At 34.8% G+C, this 17,634-nt stretch overlaps 1 protein-coding gene across 1 annotated transcript; it reads left to right on the top strand.

The window, feature by feature from the left end:
- Positions 1-1,158: 1,158 nt before the first annotated feature.
- Positions 1,159-9,669, top strand: cthrc1a (collagen triple helix repeat containing 1a). Its single transcript, XM_056479978.1, has 4 exons — positions 1,159-1,327; positions 3,467-3,685; positions 5,997-6,213; positions 9,305-9,669. Exons 1-4 carry the CDS (start codon positions 1,208-1,210, stop codon positions 9,445-9,447), a joined length of 699 nt encoding a protein of 232 aa, XP_056335953.1. The 5' UTR covers positions 1,159-1,207; the 3' UTR covers positions 9,448-9,669.
- Positions 9,670-17,634: the final 7,965 nt, after the last annotated feature.

The raw sequence follows: 17,634 nt of genomic DNA, 5'->3' as shown, positions 1-17,634 counted from the left end.
AGATATAAATGTTGATTTGAATAATTTCTTAATCATTTACTTTTGCATTCCGAATGATCTTAAAAATCATCGACAACTCTTAAATATAAATGATTTGTAAATAATGCGATACTTAATTTAGTAATGAAAAATTAATCACTCAGAAATTATGGAACTACAATTATTAACCACATTATAAATGTGCTAAGTCAAGAATACAGCACTTGTAACTGCAGTTATAAACTGCTTACTAACGTGTATTAATATAGAGTTAATACATAACAGATTATGAATTCACAATACGCTAATGCTTAATAAATTATTCATAGTGTGTAGTTATTATAAAGTGTTACCAATATGTTTTCTGAAAATAAATTTTGAATGCAGTTTGAAGGCACATTTAATCTGTGAATGAATTTACACATAAATTTAAAAAAAGCTAAATTGTCCGTAGTGTATGTGTGTGAATGAGTGTGTATTGATGTTTCCCAGTGATGGGTTGCAGCTGGAAGGGCATCTTCTGCCTAAAAACATATGCTGGATAAGTTGGTGCTTCATTCCGCTGTGGCGACCACTAATTGAATAAATAAATAAATGAATGTTATATATCTATATATGTTATATATATATATGTTTTATATATATATATATATATATATATATATATATATATATATATATATATATATATATATATATATATATATATATATATATATATACCATTACACAGGCTTACACTGTTAAATACAGTTCTTTTTCGAGAATAATAGGTTATAATAAATGGGTAATTTTATATTAATTAGCCTAGATGCTATTCATTTACACATTGTAAATACTGTAAATGCTTTTGTACCACATTTGCAACACGTATTATTACCTGCAAATATGTATACCATGTGTATATTAAAGTACGTATTAAATATGTATATTAAAGTTTATAAAAGTTTCAAAGCAATGGCAGGTCATCATTTAAACTTGTGCCAAGTTAGTTTTTCAGTTATCTTCGTTTGACGTGAAGTTGAAACTGAAGTGAGGTTGAAACTGAAGTAGAGCCTACATGTTTCCAGATTTACAATAAACGTATCGATGTTTGAATGCAGCTCTATTCATTTTCTACGCAGTCAAGCGCAGCGCCCCCTGCAGGGCAGACAGAGAAGTTTCCGTCTCTAAAGAAACGGTTGGCACCAGAAGTCCAGAGTAGGAGCGAACACACTGCAGTTCGGTAATGATGGGTACTAAACTGACTCAACTTTTAATTTGCTTTTGGATAACTTTACCATTCTGTGTCATGCAAAAAGCCAAAGAAAGGATACCCCGGCAAAGAGACGCAGAGTTTACTGACAAGGTAAGATTGGGTATATGCGAATAGGTACAATTTGCAGTAATGGCATCATACCGGCTTGTGATTGTATTGTTCCTTCCAGACATATAGGCAATAGAATGTGTTTCAGGTTGCCAGGCTGATTTGGAATGGAGAACGTACTTAAATTAGGATAAAAAGTGAAATTATCCTTTGTTAAAGTGACATTTTTCACATTTTCTTCTTTTTGAAGCGTTCTTTTCTCTTTCTCTCTCTATATATACTAAGACCTGTGATTAGTTTGATTGCATTTGATTGAAAGATTTAAGAGTAGCCTAGACCCTAGGAAAATAAGGCACTTATACTTAATGGATTCAATAAAAGGTTCGACGCATTCAGGTCAATTAGGAGTATTGTGTTGCTTTTATAGCTTTTCATGGATTTTTTTTATGCATAAAGAAGACCTACTGAAGTCAGATGTCCATATGGTGAACAAAGGCATTGTGAAATGTTCAAATCGTGACTGAACTGTATTGACGTGGTTTTTATAATACAGCGGTGACGTGTTGGGATAATAAACGCAACAGCTGACGCACCAGATGTAATAAGCGATTTTTTTTATAAAATCGTTAATTAGTAAATAGTTAATTTAAGTAAAGAAAAAAATTTACCGAAAAGCCACATATATGGTATGGAATATGGATGGTGCCCAAATAAATCGAATGTTTGAACATTGACACGTACCAATTCGCATAATGTAGATTCTCTTAAGTGCTTTTCTTTGGAGAAAAATGTACAGCGTAAATTTATTATGTAAATTCAAAGGAATCCATCTGTTAAATACTAAAGTAAGACAGAAAAAACAAACATAATTAACAATGTTAAATCAAGTTCCACCTATATTCGATTCACCAAGTGTTTAACCAATTATTCAGTTTAATCTGATTCATTCGGCTGCTCAACTGAAAGATGAAAGCAGCTTGACCTGAAATTATGTTCATTTCCACACTGAGAATGAGAAAGATGGCATTTCCAACTGGTACATTTCTTTGGCAGCTCTGATTTGGAAACTACCAAATATTAGTACATTTTGAGCTGCTTTTGGTTGGCTTATTTTCAATTTTCAACCGGCAAATGAGTAATATCTATCTAAACACAGAACTGTACTTTCCACATTTTTGTCAGCAGATGCGAACTAACCACAGCACAAAGACTCATTTGGGGTTTTAGGTCTCGCTGATGGGTTCACACATATGGGTATGATTTCATAAAACCTGTGAGAGATGGGCTTGGTCTGTAAAATCACAGCAAGGCAACAGATAACTGTCATTTTTGGAGAAGTCCCAGGATAGTGAACGAAAGGGTTGAAAACTTCAGAAGTGTGGAATATAATATGTAAGAGTGGACTACAAATCCATTCGCACTAAAGATGATAGCTTTAACGATGAGATTTAGTTCTAAATAAAGAATAAAAAAATAGTAGACCGAATAGTAATAAAAGAATAGTAAACTGCAATAAAATTTTACTTTAATAAAATGTAAGTTATTAAATGATGTTGGAAAACACAGCATCATAAAGAACAATTGCTGTGGACACTAATAAAATCATTGTTATAGTAATTTTTAATTGTCTTAAATTGTATATTTCATCGTGTAAACACACACACACACAAGCTGTCACTGGGATGATGCCTTTTCAAAATGTAATTTGAAAAAATTAATCTGATTTAAAGACTCATTGGATTTACACATTTCTTTTTAAGGTAACTGGTTGCAAACAACTTATATGGGCTGAATTTAAACTAATAAATTAAGTTGAAGGTTACTAAATTTAATTTAGCCTTTGTTACTCACTAATGTAAAAAACAGTAAATGTAAATATAAATGTATATAGTGATTATATGCAAAATTCCTGATACTGTTATTGCTTTGTCAGAGCTTGAATGAAGTAAACAGGCTGTGACTGTGGTCAGGGGATTTTACGCAAGTCAATTTCATCCAATTTTATGTTTTCATTGTTTTTCCCATTTCACCACAAACGTGTCCATGTCACACGGTCATGGTCTTTTCCCACCCACAGCAGTCTGTGCATCATAGTGAATCATTGGCCTTCTTTAACAAGGCAAAACTCTCTGACAAGTAATGAACTGGTTTCATGCCCTTTGTGTATGTTTTTGTCATTAGTACCAGACATGCACGCAGGGTGTCCCTGGAGTACAGGGCAGAGATGGGAATCCAGGGATAAATGGCATTCCAGGAACACCAGGAATCCCTGGGCGAGACGGGCTTAAAGGCGAGAAAGGAGAGTGTGTGTCGGAGAGGTTTGAGGAACCCTGGAAGCCCAACTTTAAACAGTGCGCTTGGAATTCTTTAAATTATGGCATTGATCTGGGCAAAATTGCTGTAAGTATTTATATTCTTAATGAACGAGCTGAAATTCCCCCAAAGTAAATAATTAAAAACCTACAGTCTGTTCATGGCCACTCAGTTTTGCAACTAAGTGCTCTGGAGTTTCAGGAAATGACATCATCACCACATTGATTTGCTGATAACACTGCAATAACATAGACATGTATAGTCTTTTCTTTAACTAGTTTCTAGAAAAAGCTAGACGAATAGGTTGTGAAAACAGTGATTTGCTAACCAGCCAATTATAAATTTTCTTTCAATTGCTGACAAACAGTGCATATCAGTGCAAAAATTAATAAATGATGAAGTACACACCAAACCCCCCCACCCCCACCCCCCCAAAAATATAATTTATTCACTCATTTATTTTCTTTTTGGCTTAGTCCCTTTATTAATATGGGGTCACCACAGCAGAATGAACCACCAACTTATCCAACATATGTTTTACGCAGTGGATGCCCTTCCAGCTGCAACCCATCACTGGGAAACATCCATACACTCTCATACACTACAGACAATTTAGTTTACCCAATTCACATATACCACATTTTTTGGACTTATGGGGGAAACCGGAGCACCAGAACAGGCAAACTCCACACAGAAACTCCTACTGACCCACCCGAGGCTCGAACCAGTGACCTTCTTGCGATGAGGCGAACGTGCACCACCATGCAGCCCCAAATATATATAAGCTAAGTTTTATATAACAATGTTTTGAATTGTCAAATGTGGACAGTCTCATACAAAAATGCTATTTTTAATAGCAAACATTAAGTTGGACTAGACTGTTCCACTGATTATTTGCTGATGCTTTAATAATCTTGATTTAATTTAGGCTTATTTAATATAGGGGGAATAGGCTTTATCTCGAGAGACAAAAATCTCTCAAAAATATCTTCAAATGTTTTTAAAATGAGCAAAAACCCTACCTGTTTAAAACAACATAAGGTTGAGTAAATGTTCAGAGAATTGACTCTGTGTTGTGATTCACGAACCATATTGTTTCCATTACCACTTCTTTGGCTATTTTTAAAATCTTAAAATTGCAAAAGAATGTACTGTATCATTACACTCTATAAATCAGGGGTGCCCAAACTTTTTCTTATGAAGGGCCAAAAACCAAACCTGATTAAGGCTATGGGCCGAATGTAAATACAGTGTACTATATATACCATGGATAATTTCCTAATTTATTTAATAATATTTAAAAACAACTAGAAAACATTGCTTTATATTAACTGATACAGCAGGGATGCTCCAAACGCTGCATAGATAAAATATGGTGAGAAAAATTAATAATGAGATCGGCTAGATCAGAGAGTGGATCGAGTCATAAAATGTGATTATTAGCTGATCGATCAGAGCATCCCTATAATACAGCATACATGTTATTATGAACTTATTACAGTAAAAAAAGGAGTTACACTAGTTTTTGCCATGATTTGCTTACTGATGTCTTCTATATAGTCCTCTATCTATCGAGTGACATTATTTACTGTGCATTTAAAAAAATCTGATTCATTTACAACTTTTAAGTGAAACATTTTATTTCAGTTTGCTTTTTTGTAGCTCAGCAATAAAATAAACAAACAAAAGGTTATGTCAAATTAGAAATGATGATCTCTTTCAAAAGCATTCGCCCCAACCCTCTCCATCCTTCTTACTCTCTTCTTAGATGGGATGGTGGGGCAAATCAAAGATTACAATGGGCCAACTTCGACCCGCAGGCCCTAATTTGGGCATCTCTGCTATAAATGAACAAATCTTTGATCAATTTTCAAATACAATCAGCAAAGTTAAAGGCTAAAAAGAGGCATATGACCATTATGGTCCTTTCCAATAACTGTATAATTCAGTATTTATTTAAAGACAGTTTCCCTGAAACGTGTTGTAACAGTGTTAACATGAACACACAGTATTAACATGATGCAGCTGTGAAATAGACTAGAGACTGAATGAGTTTTGTGTTAAGTGTGACATTTATTGCCCCTGAAATTGTTCTCTGCAGTCCTCTTTAGACATTTATTAGCCTTTTCAAGCTTAGTAAAGCTTTAATAATCAAAGGGGTTATACTACATTATGCAGTTTATTCTAGAACAAAACATAGAAGATTCTTTACTGTGCCTGTATTGTATAATTAAATACATTATTTCATACACTAAAATAATAATAATTAAAATAATTCTAGATTTTGATTCTGACAAATCATCCATCCAGCACACAATTTAATTAAGTTTACCCCAGCTAAAATTATTTAATCATTTAGTGATTTAAGAGTGCATTACCTGTATTTTCTCTGTTTCAGGAGTGCACATTCACCAAGCAGCGTTCAGACAGTGCTCTGCGTGTGCTGTTCAGTGGATCTCTCAGACTCAAGTGTAAGACGGCCTGCTGTCAGCGCTGGTACTTCACTTTCAACGGGGCAGAATGCACTGGCCCGTTACCCATAGAATCCATCGTTTACCTGGACCAGGGCAGCCCTGAACTCAACTCCACCATCAACATCCACAGAACATCCACAGGTACAGTACCGGAAAAACTGCAGATTTTTTTTCTCTAAAAGTCAATTAGATTAACAAAGATGACACAAAAAATAAAGAGTCAATATAACATAAGAAATACACTGATATATTTTTAAAATACATCGGTGAAATACAGTGGAATTGTTTTAAAATAGCATTTAAATGATCAATACGATATCATATTTATTTGCTTTAGTCGTATGTTTTTTAATTAGCTTCCTAAACAGTCATATAATCAATCATTCTCATATATTCTTGATGCTATAAAAAGGTTTTTAACTATAATTCTTGTTTATGGCTGCATGTGTGAATCGTATGCTCTGCAATTATGGAGATACACTTCACATCTATTTTTAATCTTTGTGGTTCCCGAAATATGGCACACAGCAGACATAAATGGAGTCACAAAACTTGCTTCCCATTAAAATGTACATATTTACATTTTGTATTTAGAAAAAAACAGTTTTTAGTGGATTGTGCAATTCAATCTATACAACATGTCCTCATCATGACAACAGTTTAAAAATAAAATTACGTTTGGGGGAAAAAAAAACATTATTTTATAACAATAATCCACTGTTGTATACATAAGACTTGTGCATTGTATTTTTGGAAAGCAGAGATGGACTCTTGTGGAGATATCTTTATCTCATGAGTCTCTCTGACTGTTCCTTTGTGTGGCTGAATGCAGTTTGGCAGTTTTCATAACCATCTATGCTGCAATTATAGAGAGACCAGAGGAATTCGAGAGCTCTGTGTGGTTTCTCACCACCTCACATCCCAGCACTTACTCTACACTTACTCATGATGAACAGATCATCACTGTTTAACAGTCTTATCTCACATATAGAGATTTGAGATAATTCATTTAGCTAAACGGAACTGACCTCACACATAAAACAGATAAACAGACAACTATAGTTATGTCACTATATAAAACAATAGATATGAAAAGATTTAATTAGAACTCTAACTTTTCAGTTTTAAAAATAGTGAGCCATTATAAACTGATCGAAACCCTTCGAAACCCTTCGAAACCCTTCAGCCATAGCAAGTGAAGCTGCTCATTCCATATCTATGATGTTCTATCTAGAATGTTGCTTCTTTACAAAGTCACTAACTCATACAGATTTCCAATAATGGCTGGTCGTCCACAAAAACAAATTAAGGCCCAACCCCAATTCTACCCCTTAGCACTTCCCCTATTCTCTTTAGCCTGAAGGCGTAGGGCAAAGAAGAAGGGCTAGATACAGTTGCCCTTGAAATGGAGATCTTTCAAGACCACACTCGAAAGCAAGGGTACGAACATTTCCCAGAATACATCATCTACAACAGCAGCATGGCTGCACATGGAAGTAAGGAGATGCACAAATTTGTATTTTTTGTCATTATTACGAATTTTTACAACAAACAAGCATATGTTTTAATACATTCATAACCGTGTTCGTGTTTTACCGCCATGTTTTACAAAAAAAAAATGCTAAGATAAAATTTCGCTCCGTCATGCTTTATAAAAAATAAAAAAACGCTAAGATAAAATTTCGCTCCGTCATGATTAAAAAAAAAAAAAAAAAAACGGCAAGATAAAATTTCGCTCCGCCAAGGTTAACAAAAAAAAAAAAAAAAAACGGCAAGATAAAGTTTCGCTCCGTCATGCTTTACAAAACAAAACGCTAAGATAAAATTTCGCTCCGTCATGGTTTACAAAAAAAAAAAAAAAAAACGGCAAGATAAAGTTTCGCTCCGTCATGCTTTAAAGAACAAAACGCTAAGATAAAATTTCGCTCCATCATGGTTTACAAAAAAAAAAAAAACGGCAAGATAAAGTTTCGCTCCGTCATGCTTTACAAAACAAAACGCTAAGATAAAATTTCGCTCCGTCATGGTTTACAAAAAAAAAAAAAAAAAACGGCAAGATAAAGTTTCGCTCCGTCATGCTTTAAAGAACAAAATGCTAAGATAAAATTTCGCTCCATCATGGTTTACAAAAAAAAAAAAAACGGCAAGATAAAGTTTCGCTCCGTCATGCTTTACAAAACAAAACGCTAAGATAAAATTTCGCTCCGTCATGGTTAACAAAAAAAAAAAAAAAAACGGCAAGATAAAGTTTCGCTCTGTCATGCTTTAAAGAACAAAATGCTAAGATAAAATTTCGCTCCGTCATGGTTTACAAAAAAAAAAAAAAAACGGCAAGATAAAGTTTCGCTCCGCCATGCTTTAAAGAACAAAATGCTAAGATAAAATTTCGCTCCGTCATGCTTTACAAATCAAAACACTAAGATAAAATTTCGGTTTTGTCATGCTTTACAAAACAAAACACTAAGATTAAATTTCGCTTCGTCATGCTTTACAAAACAAAACGCTAAGATAAATTTTCGCTTCGTACCCCCACGTCCCCCTGGTTGCTATGCCCCTGGTCAAGACCAAAAAAAAATAGGCAGAGGAGTAAAAGTTTTTTAGTGTCAACAAATTTTTTTTATGAGATTTTTTTATTATATCCAATGAGAGAGGTAGCATGGTGGCTCAGTGATTAGCACTGTCGCCTCACAGCAAGAAGTCCACTGTTTCAAGCCCCAGCTGGACCAGGAGGCATTTTTGTGTGGTGTTTGCATGCTCTCCCAGTTTTGGTGTGGGTTTCCTCCAGGTGCTCTGGTTTCCCCCACAGTCCAAAGACATGTGCTATAGGTGAATTGAATAAACTAAATTGTCCGTAAAAGTGTGTGTGTGTGTCTGTGTGTATGGGTGTTTCCCAATACAGGATTGCAGTTGGAAGGGCATCCGCTGTGTAAAACATATGCTGGAATAGTTGGCGGGTCCTTCCGCTGTGGCGACCTCTGAAATAGAGACCAAGTCGAAGGAGAATGAATGAATTCTGTGAGAGACTAGTGATGTATTGTGATGGCAATGTGCTAAAGTCAAACGAAGGCCAGTTGTGTGCTAAACGTTAGAGTTGTGCTTGTGATATCTGCGTTATTACAAAAATAAATAATCAAGTGTTTATGAATCACTCTCTAATTGTGATTTCCTTCGTATATCACAATCTCGGGTGTTGATAGACATGTTTTAATGTGTTTTTTTTTCTCTATCTCAGTGGAGGGGCTCTGTGAGGGCATTCATGCTGGTCTGGTGGATGTCGGGATATGGGTGGGCACCTGTGCCGATTACCCTCGTGGTGATGCGTCTACAGGATGGAACTCTGTGTCCAGGGTGATCATTGAAGAGCTTCCAAAATGAGCATCACCATGGCAACAGAAAACATCGACATTGTGTTCCTGCCACAGAAAGACCTTCCTCATAGAAATGGGGCAAATTAAAGCTAATGGTGTTACACTGAGTCTGTGCGGCTCTCATGTTGAATAAGATTATGATTCTCCGGCTCAGTAATGTGACAATTAAGAGGCTTCAGTGTCCTTCATTTAGAAAGTACTGTTAAATACAAAAAACGTAGGTACCATGATAATATATGGTTCTTCTCAATACAATGATTAAATAATATTTTAAAGTGTTTTGTACTATGTTAAAATGGTAAATGAATAATGAAACAGTACAATGTTTTTACCATATGATGTCATCACTGTAATATTGCAATAGTACTCTTTATTTATTTAGTGGGTTTTCTTTTAGTGCCTGGATGGTTAGAACGCAACGTATTTTTTTATGCATTGTTTTTTTTTTTTAATTACCAAAAACGCAACAATGTCAGGATTTTGTTTCACCTCACAATTAAAAATAAAATGTGAAATCAAAAATCTCAACTTCTTTATTGTAATATACAGTTGAAGTCAGAATTATTAGCCCCCCCTTTGAATTTTTTTTTCTTTTTTCAATATTTCACAAATTCTCTTTTAACAGAGCAAGGAAATTTTCACAGTATATCTGAAAATATTTTTTCCTTCAGGAGAAAGTCTTTTGTTTTATTTTGGCTAGAATAAAAACAATTTTACATTTTTTAAAAACCATTTTAAGGTCAAAATTATTAGCCCTTTTAAGCTATTTTGTTTTTGATAGTCTACAGAACAAACCATTGTTATACAAAAACTTGCCTAATTACCCTAACCTGCCTAGTTAACCTAATTAACCTAGTTAAGTCTTTAAATGTCACTTTAAGCTCATTAAACAGAAATTGGGGAAAAATAAACAGGGGGGCTAATAATTCTGACTTCAACTGTATATACACTAAATCAATTGATCATAATACATTTTTTTAAATTGATTTCTAATTGAAGAAGATGTCAGTATTCAAAGAATCCTGAAAAGAAGTTAGATGGTTATTTAGCAGAACAAATGTTTTAAATAAGTAAAATTATCTCTGATAATTGGAATTATGAAATAATGAAGAATCAACTTTACTTTGTTTTCACAGGAATATATTCTAAATGCATGTAGCACCTTTTCTAAATTCTTTTCACAGTAGTCAACATTATCAAGTGACATGAGTGTAGTTAACACAAAATTTACTTTAAGTTAATTCTACTCATTTGAAAAGAGTTTTGAACTCAGTGTTGAAGTTAATGAGTAAATGAAGTGATTACGGAAGTGTTGACTGAGCATTATTAATGCACACCTGCTACTAATTAATTATCTCATTACTTCAACTTAAATGGAGTAAGTTCACAGTACTCATATAGATTAGTTGTTTAACTCAAACGGTTTGAGTTGCCTTATCTTAATGGTTTTTTCTGTGCTCAAATTATTTTGTGTACTCAAATGGATTAAGTTTACAGTACTCATTAGGATTAGTTTTTAAATGATTTGTTGCAATAGGTTTCCTCAAATGATTTGAGTTACCTTAACTTATTAGGCTTTACAGTGTACATACACTAAAAATATGATCAAAAAGTGATCAAAAGATAATCAAAAGGTTAAACAGGTTTCAGCTTAATTTTTTAGGTTATAAAAATTTGATATAATTGATTCAAAATGATATAATTTGATATATTAAGTCAATTAACAGATGTAAGACTTGTAACGTAAATTTTTTTAACCTACAATTTTAAGGCAACAACATATATATATATATATATATATATATATATATATATATATATATATATATATATATATATATATATATATATATTTAAATGTATAAAAAGTGCTGTGAAAACATTCAGAATGTACTGTAAAATATAAATCTTATTGACCCAAGTTATATGTATACATAATGGTTATTATTTAGCATTATATTAATAAGAACCATACTTAATTTGTCATGAAAATGTAACAATTTAAGATTCAGACTCAACTTTATTATGCCGTTTAGGGAAACTAAAATTGCAGCAAGGTGCCATAACTCAGGCAAAGTTCCATGTACACATTAGCAAAATATTACCACACAACATACCATACATCATTTTTTAGGTGCATCTCCCTCCCCCCTGGACTCATTTAATGACCTAATGGCCACCATTATAAAAGAATTTCTAATTTCTAAATGTCCTGCAAATAGGAACACTAAAATAACTTTCTGATGGAACACAGAGTACAATAGGTGATCCGGGGTGCACATGGGCTCTCTTTAAAACAATCATAATTGGTTAAAATCTTCATTGGTCATTGGTTTTAAAACCAACTTCACAAAGCTACTCAACCTGTTCTTATTTGACAAACTCAAGCTACCGTACCAAGCTACAATGCAAAAATATAAAACAGATTTAATAAATTGTTTATAAAACAGTGTCATCATAGATTGTTTTGGGTTTGTACCTCTAAGTTTCCTCAGAAAAAACTGAGTTCTTTGTTAAACTTTTTTATAGACAGCCTGGGTGTTAGGTTGAAATGTCAACATATTGTCAATAACAACCCCTAGATTTTTATGTGTCAATAATTCAATGCCCAAACCTTTAATATTTGTTACACTGGGTGTAGGAGAAGCCTTCCTGTAATCAATTACACTATCTTTCAACTGGAGAGAAAAATCGCACCAGGAAGTAAATTCTTCCACAACAGGACCATGGCGCAAATCCTGATCGCGGAGGAGACTCACAATCACAGAATAATCAGCATATTTTATGATATGACCATTCCCATAAATACTCTGACAATCATTAGTATATATGATGAACAGAAGAGGTGAGAGGAAATGTTTTTTTGTTTTAACTGCAGGAAAACAGTGGACATTTCTTTACAATAGTCACACATTACACCACACTTTTCATACTTGATTCAATCCAGGTGTCTAGTGAAGCTTTTTTGTTCAACTTCTAAAATGTTTGGTAAAAATAAAACACTTTTATACGTATTAGACTGCTTTATGATTATAAAACTGGTTGTTAGTTAACTTAAAACACTGACAGAAAAGTGAAAAGAGCCACACCATAAAATAGGGTGTAGATGGAAAAGTGAGCTGAATGAGCAGCATGACTTAGGTCTGGAATGTCTGATGTGGTACTAAAGTACTTTTGCAGCTGTTAAGTATTCAAAATGAAGTGAAATCAGATTACAGTACAGGTTAAGAAATAATGGGCCATTAAAGTATTCATACACCTTGAAATGGTTTACTTCTCTTTTGTTCAGCAACAAAACTGTCTTAAACTCTAGACCTAAATATAAAAAAGCACAGATGTACCAAAATGTATGAATATACAAGAAAGAATACAATATAATATGTAGAATTATGAGCTGTAGACAATAAATGTACTTTTCAAACCGATAAAGGACTGGGTTTTAAAACCACTGTTGCAAAATTATAACCACCTTTTTATATAAGGAATGCATATAAGGAATTTTCATTCACTGATCTCATGTTGTAAACAAAGTAATAAATGATGTTTAATTACAGTTAATTACAAAATAAAGATGAGGAAATAGTGTAGAGTTTAAAAAATGGTTAGTTTTATATTAAAAGATTCAAAATATAAAAACTGGTCCTTATTCATGTATTCACCAGTTTAGGGGAGAGCGGGATAAGTTTTCACTCACTTTTCATTCTTTCGAACTTTTACTGAGCGCCATACATCACAATGAAATAAATAACACACCGAATGAAAGAAGGAAGTCTCGGACACCTTATCGGATACCGGTGCTGTAGACTGTTAAATGGAGAATGTGCACTTGTGACAATTTCCCCCATGCATCGGCAGGTAAGTTGTCACGCTAGATTATCTGAAAATAAGGACACAACTACTTAATTGTGATTATTAATTTTAATCAAAGTCCCTTTAGGTGACACAGTGGCGCAGTAGGAGGTAGTGTGAGGTTCGAGCCTTGGCTGGGTCAGTTGGCGTTTCTGTGTGGAGTTTGCATGTTCTCCCTGCGTTCGAGTGGGTTTCATCTGGGTGCTCCGGTTTCCCCCACAGTCCAAAGACATGCGGTACAGGTGAATTTGGTAGGCTAAATTGTCCGTAGTGTATGTGTTTCCCAGTGATGGGTTGCAGCTGGAAGGACATCCGCTGCATAAAACAAATGCTGGATAAGTTGGCGGTTCATTCCGGTGTGGCGACACCAGATTAATAAAGGGACTAAGCCGAAAATGTATAAATGAATGAAAAAAAAAGTCCCTTTGAGGCAAGTCATTTCACTTGGCAGCCATCTTTATGCCCGGGAAACATCAAATTCTCCAAAACTACTAGCCAAGCTTACGGTTAAATTTCATATAACGAATAACCAATAAAATTAAACAACTGTCTATTTAGTTTCATTTCTAAATGTTCGTATCACACAAAATCTGCAGAAACTCACGTCTGGTCCGAGCTCTTCCTCCGGAGAATTGTCATTCTATAGCGATCGCTAATTGGCTCCTGTACTAGAAGGCGGGGCTTCATTCGCCATATAGCGATCGCTGATTGACTCCTGTACTAGAAGGCGAGCTTTATTCTCCATTTAGCGATTGCTGATTAGCTAGTGTACTAGAAGGTGGGGCTTCATTCGCCATATTGACAGTCACACATTTCCCATTCAAAAGTATACGAATGACATATATCTGTATTCTATATTCTAATTAATACATTTAAAACAAAACTTCAAATATAAACAATCATGCCTTGAGGATTTGAATTTTTTTTTACCAAAACATATTAACTGGCAAGACAACTTTACTTTGAAATTTAAACTCAAATGCTCTCTGGCTTGCGCATAGATTCGTGATAACTGAATGGAATGCTGCAGATAACTTGCATAACTTAACATCAGTTTAACCGTAGAACTAATTGATGCTTTGTGTCTGATTAAGGGTAGAGTTGGTGCTGGGACCTGGCAGGGCAGGGTTCTGAATAGGGTGATTGGTGATGTAGGATGGTGCTCGGTTTCCAGAAATACATTTCTGTAGTAAGGTTGAATCCCAGCCACCCTAAAGCCAGCCTGAATGTCTTGGGGGGTTGCAGCCAGAGGATATACAGTTGAAGTCAGAATTATTTGCCACCGTTTATTTTTTTCCCCAATTTCTGTTTAACAGAGAGAAGATTTTTTTCAGCACATTTCTAGACATAATAGTTTTAATAACTCATCTCTAATAACTGATTTATTTTATCTTTGCCATGATGACAGTAAATAATATTGGACTAGATATTTTTCAAGACACTTCTATACATCTTAAAGTGACATTTAAAGGCTTAACTAGGTTAATTGGGTTAACTAGGCAGGTTAGGGTAACTAGGCAAGTTATTGTATAACGATGGTTTGTTCTATAGACTGTCGAAAAAATATATAGCTTAAAGGGGCTAAAAATATTGACTTTAAAATGTCTTTTTAAAAGTTAAAAACTGCTTTTATTCTAGCCGTAATAAAACAGGAAGAATAATTATTATTAGACATACTGTGAAAATGTCCTTGCTCTGTTAAACATCATTTGGGAAATATTTATAAAAGAAAATAAAAATCAAAGGGGGGCTAATAAATCTGACTTCAATTGTATCTATACCTAACAATGCGGTAATGAACAAATATTAAATTGATTAGTTTTTACTTTTTAGGCCAAAACATGAGAAAAGTGTGCTAACCCCAGATTAGAGCAATCTTAAACACATGTAAACAGGAGGTTGACTCCAGAAGTGGAGTTACACAAAGTGGCTATTTGATTTTTAAGATAGCACCGCTAGTGCTGTTGGAGTTATGAACAGTGTGACAACTTACCCTGGTCTCCCCCTATCCATTTTAAGACTCTTGTAACTTAAAAAATAAAATATAAACACATTGATGTGGACAACAACATTTGTAACTATTTTTCTATTTGCCAGATTATTGGTTAATCCATTTGAATTATTAACATCTCTCCCTCTCTTTTTCGTACAATCTGCTAACATGGTTCTTTTTCCTAAAATCATACATGTTTGTTAGGACAAAAAGATTGTGGGGTGTCACGGTGGCGCAGTAGGTAGCAAGATCGCCTCACAGCAAGAAGGTTGCTGGATCAAGTCCCGACTGGGTCAGTAGGAATTTCTGTGTGGAGTTTACATGTTCTCCCCGTGTTCGCGTGCAGTCCCCCACAGTCCTGAGACATGAGCTATAGGTGAATTAAGTAAGCTAAAATTGGCCGTAACGTATGTGTGTGAATGCAATAGTCTATGGATGTTTCCCAGTGTTGGGTTGCGGCTGGAAGGGCATCCGCTGCATAAAACATGTGCTGGATAAGTTGGCAGTTTATTCTGCTGTGGCGACCCCAGATTAATAAAGGGACTAAACTAATAGGGTGTTTTGGAGGAGCGAGTCAGGAAATGTTTTATTCCAACAGCAATACAAGGTGACTTGGCCAATATTCTGTGTATATTGTGTTTTTTCTTGTATGTCAAAAAAATCCTGTTAAGCATGATTTTTAAGCATTTTGCTTTACAAGGACACAAGGCATTTGTCATGCATAGGACACCTATGTCATGCCCATTTTATTACAATTTGGAAACCTCATTTCCACATGTGATTTTACGGTTACTGATTGTCACTTGTTTGCACAAAATGTACACTTGAATTGTTATAAATTATGAGGCTTTTATTTCCTTAAAGGGGAGGTCCACTGCAATATCATATTTGAAATGTTAGTTCATGTGCAGACATCCCAAATCTCCCGGAAGTTCCGGGAGTCTCCAGCAAATGCATAGATGCATAAATCACGCGTCTCCCACCCGGTCCTTAAATAGGTGGCACAACGCATCTCTCCCAGCTCTTCAAGGTACGTCGGGCGCAACTCAACCCTTCGTTCTTCAGGTACATCACGTGCAACTCACCCCCATCACTTTTCAGGTACACTGCACGTATACGCACCCACCGCTCTTCAGATACATCGCGCGCACATGCCCCCACTGCTCTTCAGATAGGTCACACCCCCCAAAGGCAGAGAAAGCTAAAATGCCGTTCAAACGCTGCCATTTGCTCAGAGCTTCTTCCGTTTCTGTATTTGAACTTCAAAAGCACATGACACAAAGAGAGAAGTGCTTACAATTTAATTTAATTTAATTGTGTTCCAGAGAATTATAATAAATATATAGCTAGCATTTGACAAAGCACAGCTTCCAGAATATCTCCCAGTTCAGTGTTGGATTCGGCTAAAAACTCCTTAAAGAAGCAGCAGCTCCCATCATAATAGAAGAAGCTGTGGAGTGTGGGCCACAACCTATTGAATTTTTATCTGTTAAAATTGATCGATTACATGCACAGTTTCTCGCGTTAACAGTATGTTGTAGTATAGATGTAAACGAAGATGTAAACATGAAATGATGCATTGGCCCTGCTAACAATTTAGCTACAAATTCATATTTATCCGTCAAACCCCTGTAAACACCCACAATCTTCAGCAGCGCTACAGTGTCTCTCTATGCAGATGCTTTTCCTGCATTCTACATCTCAAACAAAAAGATGTGAACGTTTTCTATTACTTACACATACTTATACCGGATATATGTGAAAGACACTTGTAAGTGTACATTTTATTTTAGACAGCAGGCATGAGGTTCAGCTGTGTCTTTTATTTTTTTCTCTGATTCAGGCACAAACTAATATGACTAAAAGTTACTCTGACTGACCGTGTTTATACAGCGCAAAAGCATGTGCTATTAGAGGCGTGACTCTTTTCCTGGTGACGTGGAGCCGATCAGCAAGTCACAGCACATTATGTTAGCTGACAAATCAGAGACTCTTGAGCGTGGGCTTTCAGAGGAACTAGGAAACATGACAGTCGTTTTCATGTTAGCTGAGTAGCTGTATATAATCAAAGTAAGATATATGAAAAAATAATGTGATTTTTTACAAATGAAGCATGAGCACACATTGCTGTGCATCTTATAAACACAACCAAGCCTTAAAAATACACTCTGGACCACCCCTTTGATATTATATACCATCCAAGTAGTTTCAACTTTTAAAATTGAAGGGTCTACAGGAGCACAATTAATAAAAATTAAGCACACTTCATTTTCTCAAGGGAATAGTTCTAGTAGTTTTTAAAAGTATTTTTAATTTTGTATCTAATAAAATAACACGAACACGAATAATCAT

Source organism: Danio aesculapii, chromosome 19 (genome assembly GCF_903798145.1).
Source record: "Danio aesculapii chromosome 19, fDanAes4.1, whole genome shotgun sequence".
Classification (NCBI taxonomy): Eukaryota; Metazoa; Chordata; class Actinopteri; order Cypriniformes; family Danionidae; genus Danio; species Danio aesculapii.
This window is presented reverse-complemented; position numbering and strand designations above follow the sequence as displayed.